Below are 18,548 nucleotides of genomic sequence, written 5' to 3'. Positions count from 1 at the left end.
GGAGGGGTTAGTGTTAGGGTTAGAGTTAGGGTTAGGGAGGAGGCGAGAAACTGTATAGAGGGAAAAGAGGGGTGGGAGGGGTTGGGAGAGAAAAAAATAACTGAATGAATCAAAAACTATTACCCTAGTTAAATGTATGATTACACAAATGGCATGCTTGTACTTCATGTACAAACAGAGAAACAAGATATATCCCATTTGTTTACAATAAAAATGAATTTAAAAAAGAAAAAAAAAAACAGTAGAAGTTTTCCTTAAGTTGTTTCAGGAAATAGAAAAGGAAAAAAAATTCTTCCCTGCACATTCTATGAGGCTAACATTACTACCAAACAAATCTGTAAAATAACAGAACAGGAAAAGGTAACAACTTATCAACGTTACTGATGTGCATGGATGCAATTTTTTTTCAACCGAATGTCAGCAAATTGAATCCACCATCACATTAAACATGTTATTCGCCATGATCATGTGGGATTCAATACAGGGATACGTGGATGATTTAACAGTACAACAAATGAAACAACATTCCACAACACATCAACAAAATAAAGGATAAAAAGTCATCTCAATAGACACAGAAAAAGCATTTAACAGATTTCTACATCCCTTCATAAAACATTGTTGAAAAGTCTGAGCATAGAAAATTCATACCTCAATATATTAAAGGTCATTCATTTACTGTAAGGTAACAGTTAACATCATATTTAATGAGGAAATGATGAAAGTTTTCTAAGACCTGGAATATGACAAGGATGACCAATTTCACCATTCTTAATCAATAGAGTGCTGCAAGTTTTAGCCAAATAATAATAGGGCATCAAAATAATAAAAGAGGAAATAAAATCTTCACTGTGTATAAATCACACCTTCTCATATCTAAAAACTCCTAAGACATGACCAAAGTTACAAAATGCAAAATCAATGTAAAATTCCATAGTATTGTTCTATGCCAATAGAAATTATTTGAAGTAGAAATCAAGAAAAAAAAAACATTTACAATAGCTTTGTATCACCTACAAATAAATTTAACCAAACTACAAAATATCTTCAATGAAAATTATGAAATATTTTTGAAAGAAATCAGAGAACACTAAAAATTTGAAAGATACCCCTTGTTCATGGATTAGAAGAATCAATATTTTTAATGGGTCCACACTTACCAAAATAATTAATGGATTCATTCCAATTGTTACCACTGTACCAATAGTATTCGTCACAGAGCTAGAAAAATAACTTTGTTTATATGTATGAATATCAATTCCTTGCAAATATATTCTCCCATTCTGTAGGTTGTCTCTTTACTGTGTTCATTGTTTGCTTTATATTGCAGAAAATTTTTTCTTCATGTAATCTCATTTGTCTGTTTTTATTTTTATTCCCAGTGTTTTGGCATTTTGTAACAAAATGAAAATGACAGGTAAAATTTGGAGGTCAGTCAATTTGGATTTCAACTGATTTCTTGTCCAAGACCCTAGAATCTAGGATGGTTTGTAATATTATAAACAAGACATGATAGAAAATGGGTACCAACTAAGATTAGTGTATCCATCAAATTACATTTCAGAATTTAAAATGAAACAAAACATTTCATGATAAATAGAAACTAAAAGAACATATAACCACAATGAAATAAAAACATTTCACGAGAAATAAAAACTAGAAGAACATATATCCACAAAGTCTGCATTTCAAAATATATTCAATGAAATATGCAGAAAAAGTAAAAAATAAAAGTATAAAAACCAGCATAGGGATGAATTCCACTTGAAAAATACTCAAAGGAGAATCAAATCTGATTTAAGCATTATAAATAAAGCAAAAATTGCAGAAAACAATAATCTTCTTATAATAACACTGAATGTAAATTGTCTAAATTCTCCAATCACAAGACATAGATTGGCAGATTTGATTTAAATAAAAGCAGACTCAAACATATGTTGTTTACAAGAGAGTCACCTTACAGGAGAAAAAAACATCCACAGACTGAAAGTGAAAGAATGGAAAGATATAGCATGTGAATAGAAACTAGTAGCAAGCAGGGGCAGGTAATCTCATTTCAGACAAAGTAGAGCGTAAGTCAAATGAAAAAAAAAAGAATTTCACTTTTTATTGGATAAAAATTCATACAACAAGAACATACAGTGATTGTAAATATTTATGCCCCAAGTGCAGCTGTGCTTATATACATAAAACAAATCCTTCTCCATATAAAGAATCAAGTAGACCATAATACAGCAATGCTGGGTGATTTGAACACACGTCTCTCACTTTTAGAGAGGTGATCCAGACACACATTAAGTAGAGATTATTCAGAACTAAAAAACACTATTAATTGATTGGACCTAACAGACAACTACAGAATACTTCATTTATCAAGAACTGAATTCACTGTCTTTTTAGTGACACATAGAACATTCTCTAATATAGACTATATTTTAGGGTCAAAGCAAATATCAAATAAAAAATGGAGATAATACCTTTCATATTATAGGATCATAATGGAACAAAACTTGAAATCAATACAAGATTAAATCAGAAACTACACTATACCTAGAGATTAAATAATATACTTTTGAATGAATTTTGGATTGCAGAAGAAATCAGGAGAGAAAAATTTTTTGAAACAATGAGAATATATATATATATATATATATATATCAAAATTTCTGGTACACTATAAAGTCAGTTCTAAGAGGAAATTTTCTAGTACTGAGTTCCTATTTCAAAAAAATAGATAACAAATAAATAATTTAATGTTATACTTCAAGGTCATAGAAAGAGTAGAAAACACTAACTCAATACATGCAAATTGATAGATGTAATTCACCACATTAATATACTTAAGGACAACAAGCAGATGATTGCCTCAATGAATGCAGAAAAAGAATTTGACAATAGAGCATATTTTGACATATTATACATACATGAAGAATAACTTATTCTAATTAAGATGCCACACTTGTGATTGTACATAATATGTTATTTCACTGGTTGTATATTCATGTATGAATATAGGAATGTTATGTCTGATATATTCTACTGTCATTCCTGTTCCCATCCCCTCTCCCTTCCCTTCATTCCCCTTCATCTAATTCAATGAACTTCTATTCTTTCCTCCCCATCCCCTTATTGTGTCTTAGCATCCACCTATCAAAGAGAACATTCAGCCATCAGTGATTTGGACTGGCTTATTTCTAAAATACTAGAGAAATTTGGAATAGAAAGAGGTTACTTCAACATTGTAAAGGCTATATAAGAGGAACCAAAGGCCAATATCATTTTGAGTGTAGAAATAATGAAATCATTTTCTCTAAAACCAGTAAAACCATAAGTTTGTCCACTCTTACCTCTCATATTCAATACTATCCTTGAAACTGTAGCCTGAAAAACTGGGCAAGTGAACTAAAGGAAAGAGAAAGTAGGAAAATATGGAATCAAATTATATATTTATGACATGGTTGTCTATTTATTTATTTATTTTTTCAATGTTTCTTGCTTTATCATGTGTTTTTTTTTATTGTAAACAAATGGAATACATGTTGTTTCTCTATTTGTACATGGAGTCAAGGCATACCATTTGTGTAATTATAAATTTACATAGGGTAATGTTGTTTGATTCATTCTGTTATTTTTGTCCTTCCCGCATCCCTCCCACCCCACTTTTCATTCTATACAGTCCTTCCTTCCTCCGTTCTTACCACCCTCCTTAACCTAAACCATAAACCTAACACTAACCCTAACACTAAACCCTCCCACCCCCATTATATGTCCTCATCCGCTTATCAGCAAAGTCATTCGTCCTTTACTTTTTTGAGATTGGCTTATCTCACTTAGCATGATATTCTCCAATTTCATCCATTTGCCTGCAAATGCCATAATTTTATCATTCTTTATGGTGGAGTAGTATTACAATGTATATATATACCACAGTTTCGTTAGCCACTCATCAATTGAAGGGCATCTAGGTTGGTTCCACAATCTGGCTATAGTGAATTGAGCAGCTATGAACATTGATGTGGCTGTATCTCTGTAGTATGCTGATTTTAAGTCCTTTGGGTATAGACCAAGGAGTGGGATAGCTGTGTCAAATGGTGGTTCCATTCCAAGCTTATTGAGGAATATCCACACTGCTTTCCAGAGTGGCTGCACTAATTTGCAACCCCACCAGCAATGTATGAGTGTACCTTTTACCCCACATCCTCGCCATCACCTGTTGTTGCTTGTGTTCTTGATAATCGCCATTCTAATTGGGGTGAGATGGAATTGTAGGGTAGTTTTGATTTGCATTTCTCTTATTACTAGAGATGTTGAACATTTTTTCATATATCTATTGACTGCTTGTACATCTTCTGTGAAGTGTCTGTTCATTTCCTTAGCCCATTTGTTCATTGGATTATTTGTATTTTTGGTGTAGAGTTTTTTGAGTTCTTTATAGATTCAGGAAATTAGCGCTCTACCTGAAGTATGAGTGGCAAAGATATTCTCCCACTCTGTAGGCTCTCTCTTCACATTACTGATAGTTTCCTTTGCTGAGAGAAAGCTTTTTAGTTTGAATCTATCCCAGTTGTTGATTCTTGCTTTTATTTCTTGTGCTATGGGAGTCCTGTTAAGGAAGTCTGATCCTAAACCAACAAGTTGAAGGTTTGGACTACTTTTTCTTCGATAAGATGCAGGGTCTCTGGAATGATTCCGAGGTCCTTGATCCATTTTGAGTTGAGTTTTGTGCATGGTGAGATATAGGGGTTTAATTTCATTCTGTTGCATTGGTTTTCCAGTTTTCCCAACACCACTTGTTGAAAAGGCAATCATTTCTCCATTGCGTACTTTTGGCCCCTTTGTCTAGTATGAGAAAATTGTATTTATTTGGGATTGTGTCCATGTCCTCTATTCTGTACCATTGATCTACCTGTCTATTTTGGTACCAATACCATGACATTTTTGTTACTATTGCTTTGTAATAGATTGAAGATCTGGTATTGCGATACCCCCTGCTTCGCTATTTCTGCTGAGAATTCCTTTATCTATTATGGGTTTCTTATTCTTCCAGATGATTTTCATAATTGCTTGCTCTGTTTCTGTAAGGTATATCATTGGGATTTTAATTGGAATTGCATTGAATCTGTATAGCACTTTAGGTAGTATGGCCATTTTGACAATATTGATTCTGCGTATTCAAGAACATGGGAGATCTTTCCATCTTCTAAGGTTTTCTTTAATTTCTTTCTTTAGCGTTCTGTAGTTCTCATTGTAGAGGTCTTTCACCTCTTTTGTGAGATTGATTCCCAAGTATTTTATTGTTTTTGATGCTATTGTGAATGGGGTAGTTTTCCGAATTGCTCTTTCTGAAGGTTCATCATTTATATATAAAAATGCATTGATTTATGAGCATTGATCTTGTAACCTGCTACTTTACTGAATTCACTTATGAGCTCTAAACTTTCCTGGTGGAATTTCCAGGTTCCTCTAAATATATAATCATGTCATCAGCGAACAAGGACAGTTTGAGTTCTTCATTTCCAGTTCGTAACCGTTTAATTTCTTTGGTTTGTCTAATTGCTCTGGCTAGAGTTTCAAGGACGATGTTGAATAGAAGTGGTGAAAGAGGGCATCCCTGTCTTGTTCCAGTTTTTAGGGGGAATGCTTTCAGTTTTTCACCATTTAGAACGATATTAGCCATGGGCTTAGTGTAGATGGCCTTTACAATGTTAAGGAATGTTCCCACTACCCCATTTTTTTCTAGTGTTTTCAGCATGAAGGGTGCTGTATTTTATCGAATGCTTTTTCTGCCTCTATTGCAATAATCATGTGATTCTTAACTTTAAGTCTGTTGATATGGTGAATGACATTTATTGATTTCCAGATGTTGAACCAAGCTTGCATCCCTGGGATAAAACCCACTTGATCATGGTGCACTGTCTTTTTAATATATTTTTGTATGTGATTTGCTAAAATTTTGTTGAGCATTTTTGTGTCGATGTTCATTAAGGATATTGGTCTGAAATTTTCTTTCCTCGATGTGTCTCTGTCTGGTTTATGTATCAGGGTGATATTGGCTTCATAGAATGAGTTTGGGAGGATCCCTCTTCTTCTATTTTATGGAATACTTTGAGAAGTATTGGAATGAGCTCTTCTTTAAAGGTTTTATAGAACTTGGCTGAGAACCCATCTGGTCCCGGAGTTTTCTTTGTTGGTAGGCTTTTGATGACCTCTTCTATTTCATTACTTGAAATTGGTTTTTTTGAAGTTGTGTATATCCTCCTTGTTCAGTTTAGGTAATTCATATATCTCTAGAAACTTGTTGAGGTCTTCTAGGTTTTCTGTTTTGTTGGAGAATAGATTTTCAAAATAGCTTCTAATTATGTTTTGTATTTCACTCGTGTCAGTGTCAGTTGTGATATTTCCTTGTTCATTCCAAATTTTAGTAATTTGTGTTTTCTCCCTCTTTCTCTTCGTTATTGTGGCTAAGGATTTATCGATTTTGTTTATTTTTTCAAAGAACCAACTATTTATTTTGTTGATTTTTCAGATTTTTTTTTGTTTCAATTTCGTTGACTTGGGCTCTGATTTTAACTATTTCCTGTCTTCTACTACTTTTGGTGTTGGTTTGCTCTTATTTTTGTAGGGCATTGAGCTGTAGTGTTAAGTCATTCATTTGTTGATTTCTACTTCTTTTGTTGAATGTGTCCCATGAAATAAACCTTCCTCTAAGTATGGCTTTCATAGTGTCCCAGAGATTTTGATATGATATGTCTTTGTTCTTGTTTACTTCTAAGAATTTTTTTCATTTCCCTCCTGATGTCTTCTGTTATCCATGCATCATATAATAGCGTAATATTTAATCTGCAGGTATTGGAGAGTTTTCTGTTTTTTATTCTGTCATTTATCTCTAATTTCAATTCATTATGATCTGATAGAATACAAGGTAGTATCTCTATCTTCATGTATTTGCTAACAGAAGCTTTGTGGCATAAAATATGGTATATTTTAGAGAAGGACCCATGTGCTGCTGAGAAGAAAGTGTATTCGTTCTTTGTTGGATAGTATATTCTATATATGTCCATTAAGTCTAAATTGTTGATTGTAATATTGAGATCTATTGGTACAACCACTTTGGAAAGCAGTATGGAGATTCCTTAGAATACTTGCAATGGAACCACCATTTGACCTAGTTACTCCACTCCTGGGTATATAACCAAAGGACTTAAAATCAGTGTACTAGAATGACACAGCTACATCAATGTTTATAACAGCTCATTTCACAATAGCAATGCTATGAAACCAACCTAGGTACTCTTCAGCAGATCAATGGATAAAGAATTTTTGTTGTATATATACACAACAGAATATTACTTAGTCATAAAAAATGACTGTGACTTTTGCCATTAAGCAGATGGATCTGGAAGCTATTATGCTAAGCAAAATAAGTCAATCCTAAAAAACCAAAGGTCAAATGTTCTCTCTGATATGTGGATGCTAACACACAACAAGGGGAAAGGGAAAAATAGAAATTCAGTAGACTAGATGAAGCTGAATGAAAGGAAGGGAGTAGGGACATGAATAGTAAAGACAGTAGAATGAATCATACATAACTTTCCTGTTTTCATATATGAGTACACCACAGTGAATCTCACATCATGTACAACCACAGGACTGGGATCCTAATTAGAATAAGATGTATTCCATGTTTACCTAAATGTGTCAAAACATACATTACTGTTATGCGTATCCATAAAGAACAATAAAAAAGAAGAAATACAATTGGCCAACAATTATATGGAAAAAAATTCAACCTTCCTTACAATCGGGAAAATGGAAATAAAAACTACATAGTTTTATCTCACTCTAATCAGAATGGCATTTATCAAGGACATGAACAATAATTAATGCCGGCAAGGATGTGGGCAATAAGGTACACTCACAAATTGTTGATGGGACTGCAAATTTGTACAAGCACTGTGAAAAACAATATGGACTTTCTTTGAAACACTAAAGAATGTATCCAGCCTAGTACTCATTATCCCACTCCTTGGTATTTATTCAAAAGATTTAAAATCAACATACTATTGTGATAACAGCCATATCAATGTTTTTTGTGGAACAATTCACAATAGCTAAGTTATGGAAGCAGCCCAGATACCTGTCAAGAAATGAATGTTTAAAGAAAATGTGGTATAGATGCACAATGGAATATTACTCACCTGTAAAGAAGAATGAAATTGTATCATTCACCAGTAAATGGATGGAACTGGAGAGCATTATGCTAAATTAAATAAGCCAGCCCTAGAAAGTCAAGTGTCAAATGTTTTCTCTTATATGCAGAAACGGATCCATAGTAAAGGAAAAAAGTGTGTAATCCCATGAAAAACTAGAGATCAGTTTAGTAGAGGAAGGAAATTGAGGGGGAGAAAGAGGGATTGGAAAACAGAGGAATTGCAGAAAGAAATAGACCAATCTATCCTGTGTACATATATGAATATACCACAGTGAAATTCACTTTCATTTATATCTAAAAAGTCATAATTTAAAAATATATACATATATAAAGAGAAGGAAGAACATTAGAATAGTAGAAAGGGATAATGGGGAGGAAGGAGGGAAGGGTAAGAGGAAGCACTGGATACTGAATTGAAACAAATTATATTCCACTCTTGAATGATTATGTCAAAATGAACCCCAATATTAGGTATAAATATAATGCACTAGTAAAAAAGATTCTAAGAATAAAAAAATTTGATGTTGTAAGGAGACTATAGGTAGCAGATATATATGTATTTCAAAAGTTAGAAGGATTTTTACAATTGTCGCCAAAACAAAATCACTAATATTTGAGGAGATAAATATTTTAACCTAATTTAAACATTGTGCAATGTATTCACATATCAAAATATTACATGTATCACAAAAATATATGTATTTTTTATATTTTTATATCAGGTTAAAGTAAATTTAATTTAAGAATAAATTAAATTAAACATTGAAATGAAAGTTCTTAGGAATTATTCTGTGTTTTCCTAGAGTCTATGATTTTCTCTTTGTCATCCACTCATCACAGGTCCAATTATATTTGGGGATCTTACAGTCCATTCTTAAATGCAACACTGAACTAGGCTAGGATGATGTCTCTCATTTACATGCCAACCAATTCTGAATCTGTAACCTCAATAATTTTCTTATTCTTATACGCCAAGACAGGTTTTTTTCCCCCTAAATCAAACCAGAGCTAGGTACCAAGACTTTATAAACCACCTCTATAGCCCAAAGTCCACTACAAATGTTTCTACTAGTCAATATCTTAAAGTGAACTATTCCTTGCCTTGCCTTTTCCACATAAACCTCAACAAAGTCTCTGGTCTAAACTTTACCTTTGCCACCTTTTTTAAACCTGGCAATTTCCCTGTAAGCTTGCATGGCATGAAGTGACATACCCTCTCTAGGACTGTGAATACAATAAACCTTTCCCCTGTTTAACTTGTTCTTATTTTCTCCTGTGGCCATGACATATCCAATATGTATGTTCTAAGCACAGGAATGTAGTGTAAGTCTTTTAAAGTATGGTACAGGGATATCTATTTGTTTGCTTCAATTATTCATAAACATAAAATTTTTAAGCAGTTGCAGGTTAGATAGTGGACAAATAACATTCTTTGGTATTCAGTCTCTCTCTAGACCATTTAAAAATTGTTTGCACATGAAAACAGAAATGTTTAATATTAAAAATAATATAGGGTTCACAAATTGATGAGATATTTCAAGAAAGAATTACAAAATACTGATGGATGAAAATGTCAAAAATTGCCATAATCTAAAATATGCTGCCAAGATTTTATGAAAAATTGTAGTCAAGCTTACTATTGAATCTCTGAAGAAGCTTATATTTGACATACATAGTAGGTATTTTTGTACTTTAAATTTTATTTCCAGAAATAACAGTCTTTTGTGGATATAATGACTGTACATATCTACATATCTATGTCTATATTATATTTTATTATATATAATTATATGCATATAAATGTTGCCCAAAATTTGTTATTGCATAATTTTATACATATAAAATATTAACAGCTATATACCTCATCAGTCTTGATCACAGAAATACCCACTGCTTCATTTCTAGTCAGTTATTATTGAATACTATTTGCTCCTTGAGTGTGTCCCAATCCTCCACTCTCAAAAGTTATTAATTTTTCTCTCTCTCCAATTTCCATCAAAATCAGACCCACTATTTCAGCCCCTACTAGGGTTCGACCTCTTTTCCAAGGTTTCTGTCGCTACCGTAGTTTTGTAGGTTGTTCCTTTCTCTTCACTCCTGTTTATTAGATACTAATCTCTTCCACAGTTTAAGCAATTGTGAGTGTAGATTAGAGAAGGAAGACTTAAGAGTATATTCATTGAAGAAAGAGATGACTCTCCAGTAAGGTAACAAGGCAGTGACCTGTGATGCTGCTAGTAACCAAAATAGTAATTATACTGTGGGAAATGCAGCTACTAGTAACATTTAGTTTAGTGATTCTTTTCCTTATCACATATTATTATGGTATACTACCATTAGGCATCAGAAAAGTAGTTCTAAATCTAAGGAAGCCTACTTATACACAGCCAAAGTCAGAGATACAAGTAACAGGAATGACCAAGAATGAGCAAGACAGTGAATAAAGCAAATTTGTAGACAAACTTAAGTAATCTAATCTATGAAGATTCCTATATACATACAGTTTACAGAAGCAACTGACTTGCAAATGACATGCAACCCTGGAAGAAGCAATGTAGAGTAGATGAAAGAAAACCTCTTACAGACAGTTTCGAATATATAGAGAGACTAAAATAACTCTAAGAGTTTGGTACATCAAGAATCGTGCTTCTAATTAGCAGGTCTTTAATACGTTTTATATTTGTGAATAGAGAAGTCAATAATAAAATAACAAAGAGAACAAATTTCAAATACATCACAAAAATGATAAGGTAGTGATGAGTATGTTAATTGAATAAATTTGATAATACCATATATATAAATCATATATATAATCATGTTTTAATCCATAAATGTAATATGGTTATGATTTTTCAGTTGAAACCAATACTAATTTAAGAAAATAAAACAGTTTAAAAAGACAAGAAAATCAATATTCAATAATTGGAGTGAAATAGGGGGCTGGGGAGATAGCTCGGTTGGTACAGTGCTTGCCTTGTAAGCACAAGGCCCTGGGTTCGATCCCCAGCACCCAAAAAAAAAAAAAAAGTAATTGGAGTGAAATATATGTTCACTTAATCCATAATATTTCCTGAATAACTAAAAATACTGCTTTAGTTGCTGGGATTCTGATGGTGAAATACAAATATCATTCTGTTAAAATAATGTTGGACATTTAATTCTCCTTGCCCAAGCATATTACCCTTTTGGAAGCAGAAATGTAAAAGTCCTGGCACTAGATGAAAAGAAAACAAAACTCACACAAATGCAAGTAAAAAGGTTAAAAAAATCACTACAAGACCAACCTTATGTGCTTCTTTGTAACACTGCTCATAATGCCAACCCCCAAAGATACTCTTTGATAGAATCTAAGGTAGATTATTATTTTCAATATTTTGTCTATGCATGTACATATATGTAAGTATCTTTTCCTGTTTATAAAGATTTGGCTTACAATGTCTGCACAAATTTGTATAATGCTCTGTCACTTCAAAGTATAAGAATTTCCAAATGAATGAAAGTGTTAATATTTAGATTTTAAAAATAGTTCAAAGCTGGGCACAGTGGCACAAGCCTGTAAACCCAGCCACTTCAGAAAACTTAGGTAGGAGGATTAGACTAGTCTCAGCAACTTAGCAAGGTCCTAAGCAACTTAGCAAGACCTTATCCAATAAAAAAAAAAGGGGGCTAGGGATGTAGCTCAGTATTTAAGTGCCTCTGGCTCAATCCCTGGCACAAAAAATAAATAAATAAATAAATAAATTGTACCAGTAAAGTTCAGGAAGGGACTAGAGAAAAACATATGATTTTAGATGAGAGGAGGCTTTTTACTTTGAGATGCAAAACCCTATAATTAAAACAACTCTATAGCAAATCATCCCATAAAAACTTAAAAAGGTAAAAGCAAATCATTAAAATAATACAAGCATTTTATATATAAATATATATATGTAGACTATATATATATATATACATATATACACACATACAGAAACAATGCATATATTTGTTTTTTGTGCATATGAATATAGATGAACCTTTGGCAATAGGAAGAAAATACAGAACTAGGCAAATAATATGAAGAAAAATTTTGAAATATACGTATAGCTATAAGAAAATAATGTGTCTTCTATAGTATCAAAGATTAATAATAAAATAATGAGGTACCACTGTTCAACATTTAAACTGCAAAAAGTTGGTGAATTATTATATTCAATACTGGTGACAATTGAGAAAAGAGGGTTCTGCCATACCCCAGCAAGAAGAATGTGACTATCTTTAAAACTGATTGATAAGGTTTTGACTTGATCATATCCCTTATAGAAAAGGAAAACTCAACTTGGGAGGGCAAAGCAGGAGGTTCGTGAGTTCTCAACCAGCCTGAACCATATAGTGAGACCGCCTCTCAAAATATCAGTGGGCGGGGCCAAAGGACTTGAGGGGCGGGGCAGACAATGAAGAATGTAGGGCCTCCTCTGTGACGTTTGAGACTGTGTCAAAGGGTCCCAGCGCATCTAAGGACTAGGCAGCATTGGCCAGCCAGAGCAATGCCATGACAGGGAAGCTTCTACAAGAGTCTCTTTTAGCGGCTCTGGGAGGTTTTATCTATGGGGATCCTAAGTAGCAGGATTTTGCGATGCAGGGAACCAGGTACCATAGATTCGCAGCAATCAGAAGCCACAGCGGGTCCCAGTCACATATCTGGCAGTCGGAAGCGTAAGCAGAGTGGCGGGCATTGTTCGGGTCCAAAATCTGACACCGAGAAGTCCCAGGACCATGGAGAGAATCTACAGCAAGTCCTCAGCACCAGCCACAGAGAAAAAGTTAAGATTACATCCAAGTATGCTTACCAAAATTTATTTTTGAATGGGGAAAACAGTGACATCAAAATCAGTGCTCTGGGAAAAATATGGTGTTTACACAAAATATTTTTATATCAGTCAGACTACTTTGCTGATATGTTTAGAAGTTCTTGGAAAGAATTGCACAAAGATACTATTGAACTGGAGATTCATGACCAGAATATAGATGTCCAATCTTTGCACTTTGTACTAGGTTCATTGTACAGGGATGAGTATTTTTTAATAGAGCCCCTTCAAGTTCCAGGTGTTTTGGCAACATCATGTCTGCTTCAGATAGAGGACTTAATTCAGCAATGTAATGAGACCATGAAAGATACAATTAATGTGAAAACTGTATGTGGTTATTATGCAGCAGCAGAAACCTATGGATTAGATTCTGTAAAGACAGGGTGCTTTGAATGGCTTCTTCACAATTTGATGACACACCCAAGTGCTGAGCTCTACAAAGAAATAGGCATAGAGCTTATGGATTTGCTCATCTCTTCCTCTAATTTACTAGTAATGCAAAAGGAAATGGATATATACACCACACTTAAAGAGTGGATGTTTCTTCGTCTTAACCCAGCTTGGAAAGGCTCAATGAAACAGCTTCTAATTCATACTAACAATTGGCTTTCCAGATGTAGGGAATGCGTTGGCAATATCACTTTTCTTGAAACAGAAGAAGGAATATCATTTAAACCAGTGTTTAAAAAATTGAGGTTTCAGCATATCATCTGTGACCTGGCCTCTACACAAATAATTGAACAAGATGGTCTAATACCTTCAGAGTGGTTGTCATCCGTTTACAAACAGCAATGGCTTACCTTGCTTAAAGTACAACAATACAGGGAGATAGGGCCTCGGGAAATCAATGAAACAGAACTTGAAGGATACAGCATGAGATGTGGAAAAAGGATTATCAAAGATGGTAAATATTCCTGGAAGTGGTCAGGTTACAATTTTGGCTTTCCCTTACATGTCATTTTTACCAGCCATTATATAATTTTCAAGCAAAATACTTTCAGTCAACTATGTGAAGATTCTGCCTGCTTACAACCTCTACGAAATATTGCATTCAGATTAACTTTGGTATATTTTGATGCTAGTGGAAAACTAAATTTCAGCAAAACAACAGGTTATAAAATACTTACTTTTGCAAAAGATGAGGAACAGGTGGTAATGAAGTTGGATAGCATAGTTCTGAACTTCCCTTTATATATATTCTGCAACTTCCTATTTATATCATTAGAAAATTCAGAAAACTGATTATTTTATCAATGATATCATATTAATATTCTGAAAAATTTCCATGCTTCATTTAATTTAATCGCGTTACTGTATAAAACTCATATGATCATTAACAAATGAAATATTCTCAAGATTAGAGTAATACAAAAATGACTACAATTCATCTTCATTTTATTTCCATGTATCTGTGGATTGAAAGGTTTAATTCCAAGAATATAATTGTCAAACCCGAAGATAAATGTGGCTAGCACCTGTTGTTTTTCATTTTCTGTCTACGGCCAACCTCCAAATGGAATTAAGAGACTATATTTGCAAACAACCTAAACTAAATTAGCTGGTTAGGTTAATTTTACCCTAACTAAGGTGGAGACAAAATAAAGAATTCTCTCCTTTGCTGAACTGTTGTGTAAATGTGAATTTATTTACTTAATATTGCAGAATGAAGTAAATTATCAGGTAAAAGCTTAGATTAGCTACTCTGTTTAATGCATATAATACAGGGTTTTAAATAATTAAACAGTGTCAGATTCAATATTATTGAATATTAATATTATAAAACATTGATATTTTACAATTAGTGTGCAATGCAACATAGCCCATTTTTTGTATGGTTTGGAAAACTTGTAAGGCTGATTATAAATATATAAATATAAATATATATGTAAATACATGTCTTATAATTACATATTGCTTAAACATATATAACATAACTTCATATTATATAAAAATAAATGCATGCAAAAAATATACATGACAAATGTGTGTATTTATATGGGGTACAATGTGATGTTAGACTCTAGGTATACAATGTAAAAGATTCAATCAAAATAATTAAACATCTATCACTTCTCCACTTTATAATATTTTATAGTAAGGACATTAAATATTCACTCAGCAATTTTTAAATATGCATGTTTTAGTCAGCATGTTTACTGCTGTGTCTAAAAGACCCAACAAGAACAATTTTAAACAGGAAAAATTTGTTTGGGGGCTCAAGAATACAGAGGGCTCAGTCCATAGATGGCTGGCTCCATTCACTGGAGCTTGAGGTGAGTCAGAACATCATGACAGAAGAGTATGGCAGAGGCAAGGAGCTCAAGATATCACACCAGGAAACACAGTTTCCCTCAAGGACAAAATATAAGCCCCAAAGCATACCCCCAATTATCCACCTACTCAAGCTACACCATACTTGCTTTCAATTACCACTCAGTTAATCCCTACCAGGGGATTAATTTACTGATTTCATTAAGGCTCTCACAACCCAACCACTTTACTTTAAACATTATTTCAATCATTTTACTTCTCATGCATGAGCTTTTGGGGGATGCCATGTATATAAAAGTAATATTCCATCTCTGGCCCCCACAAGTGCACACTCATCTCCCAATGCAAAATACACTTAGTCCATTTCCAAGAGTTCCCATAGACTTAACAGTTCCAGGATTGCTCAAAAGTCCAATTCCAAATTCTTCTCTAAGACTGAAGGTAAACTCTCAATGTGAGCTCCTGTAAAAATCAAAACAAAGTTACATACATGCAATATATAAAGGCAGAGTAAACATTTCCATTCCAAAAGGAAGAAATAAAGATATAGAATGAAGGAATGGGACCAAAACAAGACCAAATGCAGCCAGGCATATAAGTCCTATAGTTCCACATCTAGCATCTGGGGTACCTGCTATCCTGATATGTTCTCCAAATGGCTTGCGTGGCTCTACTCCTATGGCCTTCCTAGTTGCAACCCATATGGTTTCTCTCTTGGCTTGTCTTTGCTCAATTCCTGCAGCTTTCCTTGGAAGACTTCCCATGTTACTGGCATTTCTTTTTATTTTTTTTCCATTTTTATTATTTTTTTACATGAAAGTACAGTATATTTTGAAATATTACACATACATAGAATAAGTATAACTTGTTCCAATTACGATCCCATTATTGTGTATGTACATGATGTACAGTTACACTGATTGTGTATTTATGGATGAGGATAGGAAAGATATGCTGATTCATTCTATATCTTTCCTATAATTGTCCCCTCTCCTTTCCCTTCATTCCTCTTTTTCTAGTTCCATACACTTCTAATATTCCACTCCCTTGTTGTGGGTTAGCATCCACATATAAGAGAAAAAAAAAGAGAGAACATTTTGCCTTTGGTATTTTGGGACTGGCTTTTTTCACTTAGCATATTGCCTCCAGTTCCAGCTGTTTATTGGCAAATGCCATAATTTCATTCTTCTTTATGGCTGAGTAATATTCCATTGTGTATACATACCACATTTTCTTTAAACATTCATCTGTCATTGGGCATCTAGTTTGGTTCCATAGCTTGGTGATTGTGAATTGAGCTGCTACAATTCACTATAGTGATGTAGTGGCTACATCACTATGGTATGCTGATTTTAAGTTCTTTGAGTTTAAACCAAGGAGTGGGATAACAGGGTCAAATGGTGGTTCTATCCCAAGTTTTCTAAGGAATGTCCATACTGCTTTCTAGAGCGGTTGCACCAATTTGCATAAGTGTACCTATTTCCCTACATCCTCACTAATATTTATTGTTGCTTGTATTCTTGATAATTGTCATTCTGACTGGAGTGAGATAGAATCTCAGTGTAGTTTTGATTTGCATTGTTCTAATTGCTAGAGATGTTGAACTTTTTTCATATATTTGTTGGTGATTATACAAATCTGTCTTCTGTGAAGTGCTGTTCAGTTTCTTAGCCCATTTATTGAGTGGGTTATTTGTTTTTCTGGTGTTAAATTTTTTTAGCGCAATATATATCCTGGAGATTAATGCTGTCTGAAGTGCTGGTGCTAAAGATTTTCTCCCATTCCATACGCTCTCTGCTCTCATTCTTGATTGCTTTCTTTGCTGGGAAGAAGATTTTTTTAGTTTGATATCATCCCATTTATTGACCCTTGATTTTACTTTTTTTGTACTTTAGAAGGCTATTGAGGAAATAAGTTCTAAGCTGACATGGTGGAGAGTTGGGTCTATTTTTCTTCTAATAGGTGCAGTCTCTGGTCTAATGCCTAATTCCTTGATCCACTTTGAGCTGAGTTTTGTGCAGACTGAGAGATAGAGGTTCAATTTCATTCTACTTCATATGGATCTCTAGTTTTCCCAGCACCATTTGTTGAAGAGGCTATATTTTCTCCAATATATGTTTACAGTGCTTTTGTCTGGTATGAGATAACTGCCTCTGGGTTTTCTATTCTGTTCCGTTGGTCTCCATTTATGTTTTTGTGCCAATACCATGCCATTTTGGTTACTATAACTCTGTAATTTAATTAAAAGTCTGGTATTGTGATGCCTCCTGTGTCACTTTTCTTGCTAAGTATTGCTTTGATAACTTGGGGTCTCTTATTTTTCTAAATGAATTTATATTTTTACAAAGAAAGTCATTGGAAATCTAATAGGAATTGCATTAAATCTGTATAGAACTTTTGGTAAAATGGCCATTTTGACAATATTAATTTTTCCTATCCAAGAACATGGGAGATCTTTTCATATTCTAAGGTCTTCTTCAATTTCTGTCTTTGGTGTTGTGTAGTTTTCATTGTAGAGGTGTTTCACCTCTTTTATTAGATTGATTCCAGATATTTATTTTTTGTGGGTATTGTGAATGGAATAGTTTTCCAGATTTCTCTTTCAGCTTATTTGTATAGAGGATCACCACTCATTTATGGGTGTTAATTAATATCCTGCTACTTTTCTGAATTAATTTATGAGTTCTAGCAGCTTTCTCATGAAGTTTTTTGGGTCTTTTAAATATAGAATCATGTCATCAACAAATAGGGATAGTTCAATCTCATTTTTTCCCATTCATATCCTTTTAATTTCATCCTTTTATGTAATTGCTCTGGCTAGGGTTTCAAGGGCTATGTTGAATAGGGGTGGTGAACAAGGGCATCACTATCTTGTTCCAGGTTTTAGAGGGAATGCTTTCAATTTTTGTGTATTTAGAATGAGGTCGGCCTTGGGTTTAGCACATACAGCTTTTACAATGTTCAGGTATGTTCCTACTATTTCTAGTTTTTCTAGTGTTTTGAGCATGAATGGATGTCGAATTTTGTCAAATGTTTTTTCTTCCATCTATTGAGATAATTATGTGATTCTTGTCTTTAAGTCTTGATGTGGTGAATTATGTCTATTAATTTCCGTATGTTGAACCAAACTTGCATCCCTGGAATGAACCTCACTTGATCATGGTGCACTATATTTTTCATATGTCATTGTACATGATTTTCCAGTGTTTTATTGAGAA

At 33.5% G+C, this 18,548-nt stretch overlaps 1 protein-coding gene across 1 annotated transcript; it reads left to right on the top strand.

The window, feature by feature from the left end:
• Positions 1-12,798: 12,798 nt before the first annotated feature.
• On the top strand, positions 12,799-14,301 carry LOC306651296 (germ cell-less protein-like 2; the record flags this gene model as incomplete). The annotated part of the gene is made up of 1 exon (XM_079123851.1): positions 12,799-14,301. One exon carries the CDS (start codon positions 12,799-12,801, stop codon positions 14,299-14,301), a length of 1,503 nt encoding a protein of 500 aa, XP_078979977.1.
• Between the last annotated feature and the right edge of the window lie 4,247 nt (positions 14,302-18,548).

Source organism: Sciurus vulgaris (genome assembly GCF_902686455.1).
Source record: "Sciurus vulgaris genome assembly, chromosome: X".
In the NCBI taxonomy this organism is placed as follows: domain Eukaryota; kingdom Metazoa; phylum Chordata; class Mammalia; order Rodentia; family Sciuridae; genus Sciurus; species Sciurus vulgaris.
Note: the sequence above shows the minus strand (reverse complement) of the source record. Positions and strands in the feature narration are given on the sequence as shown.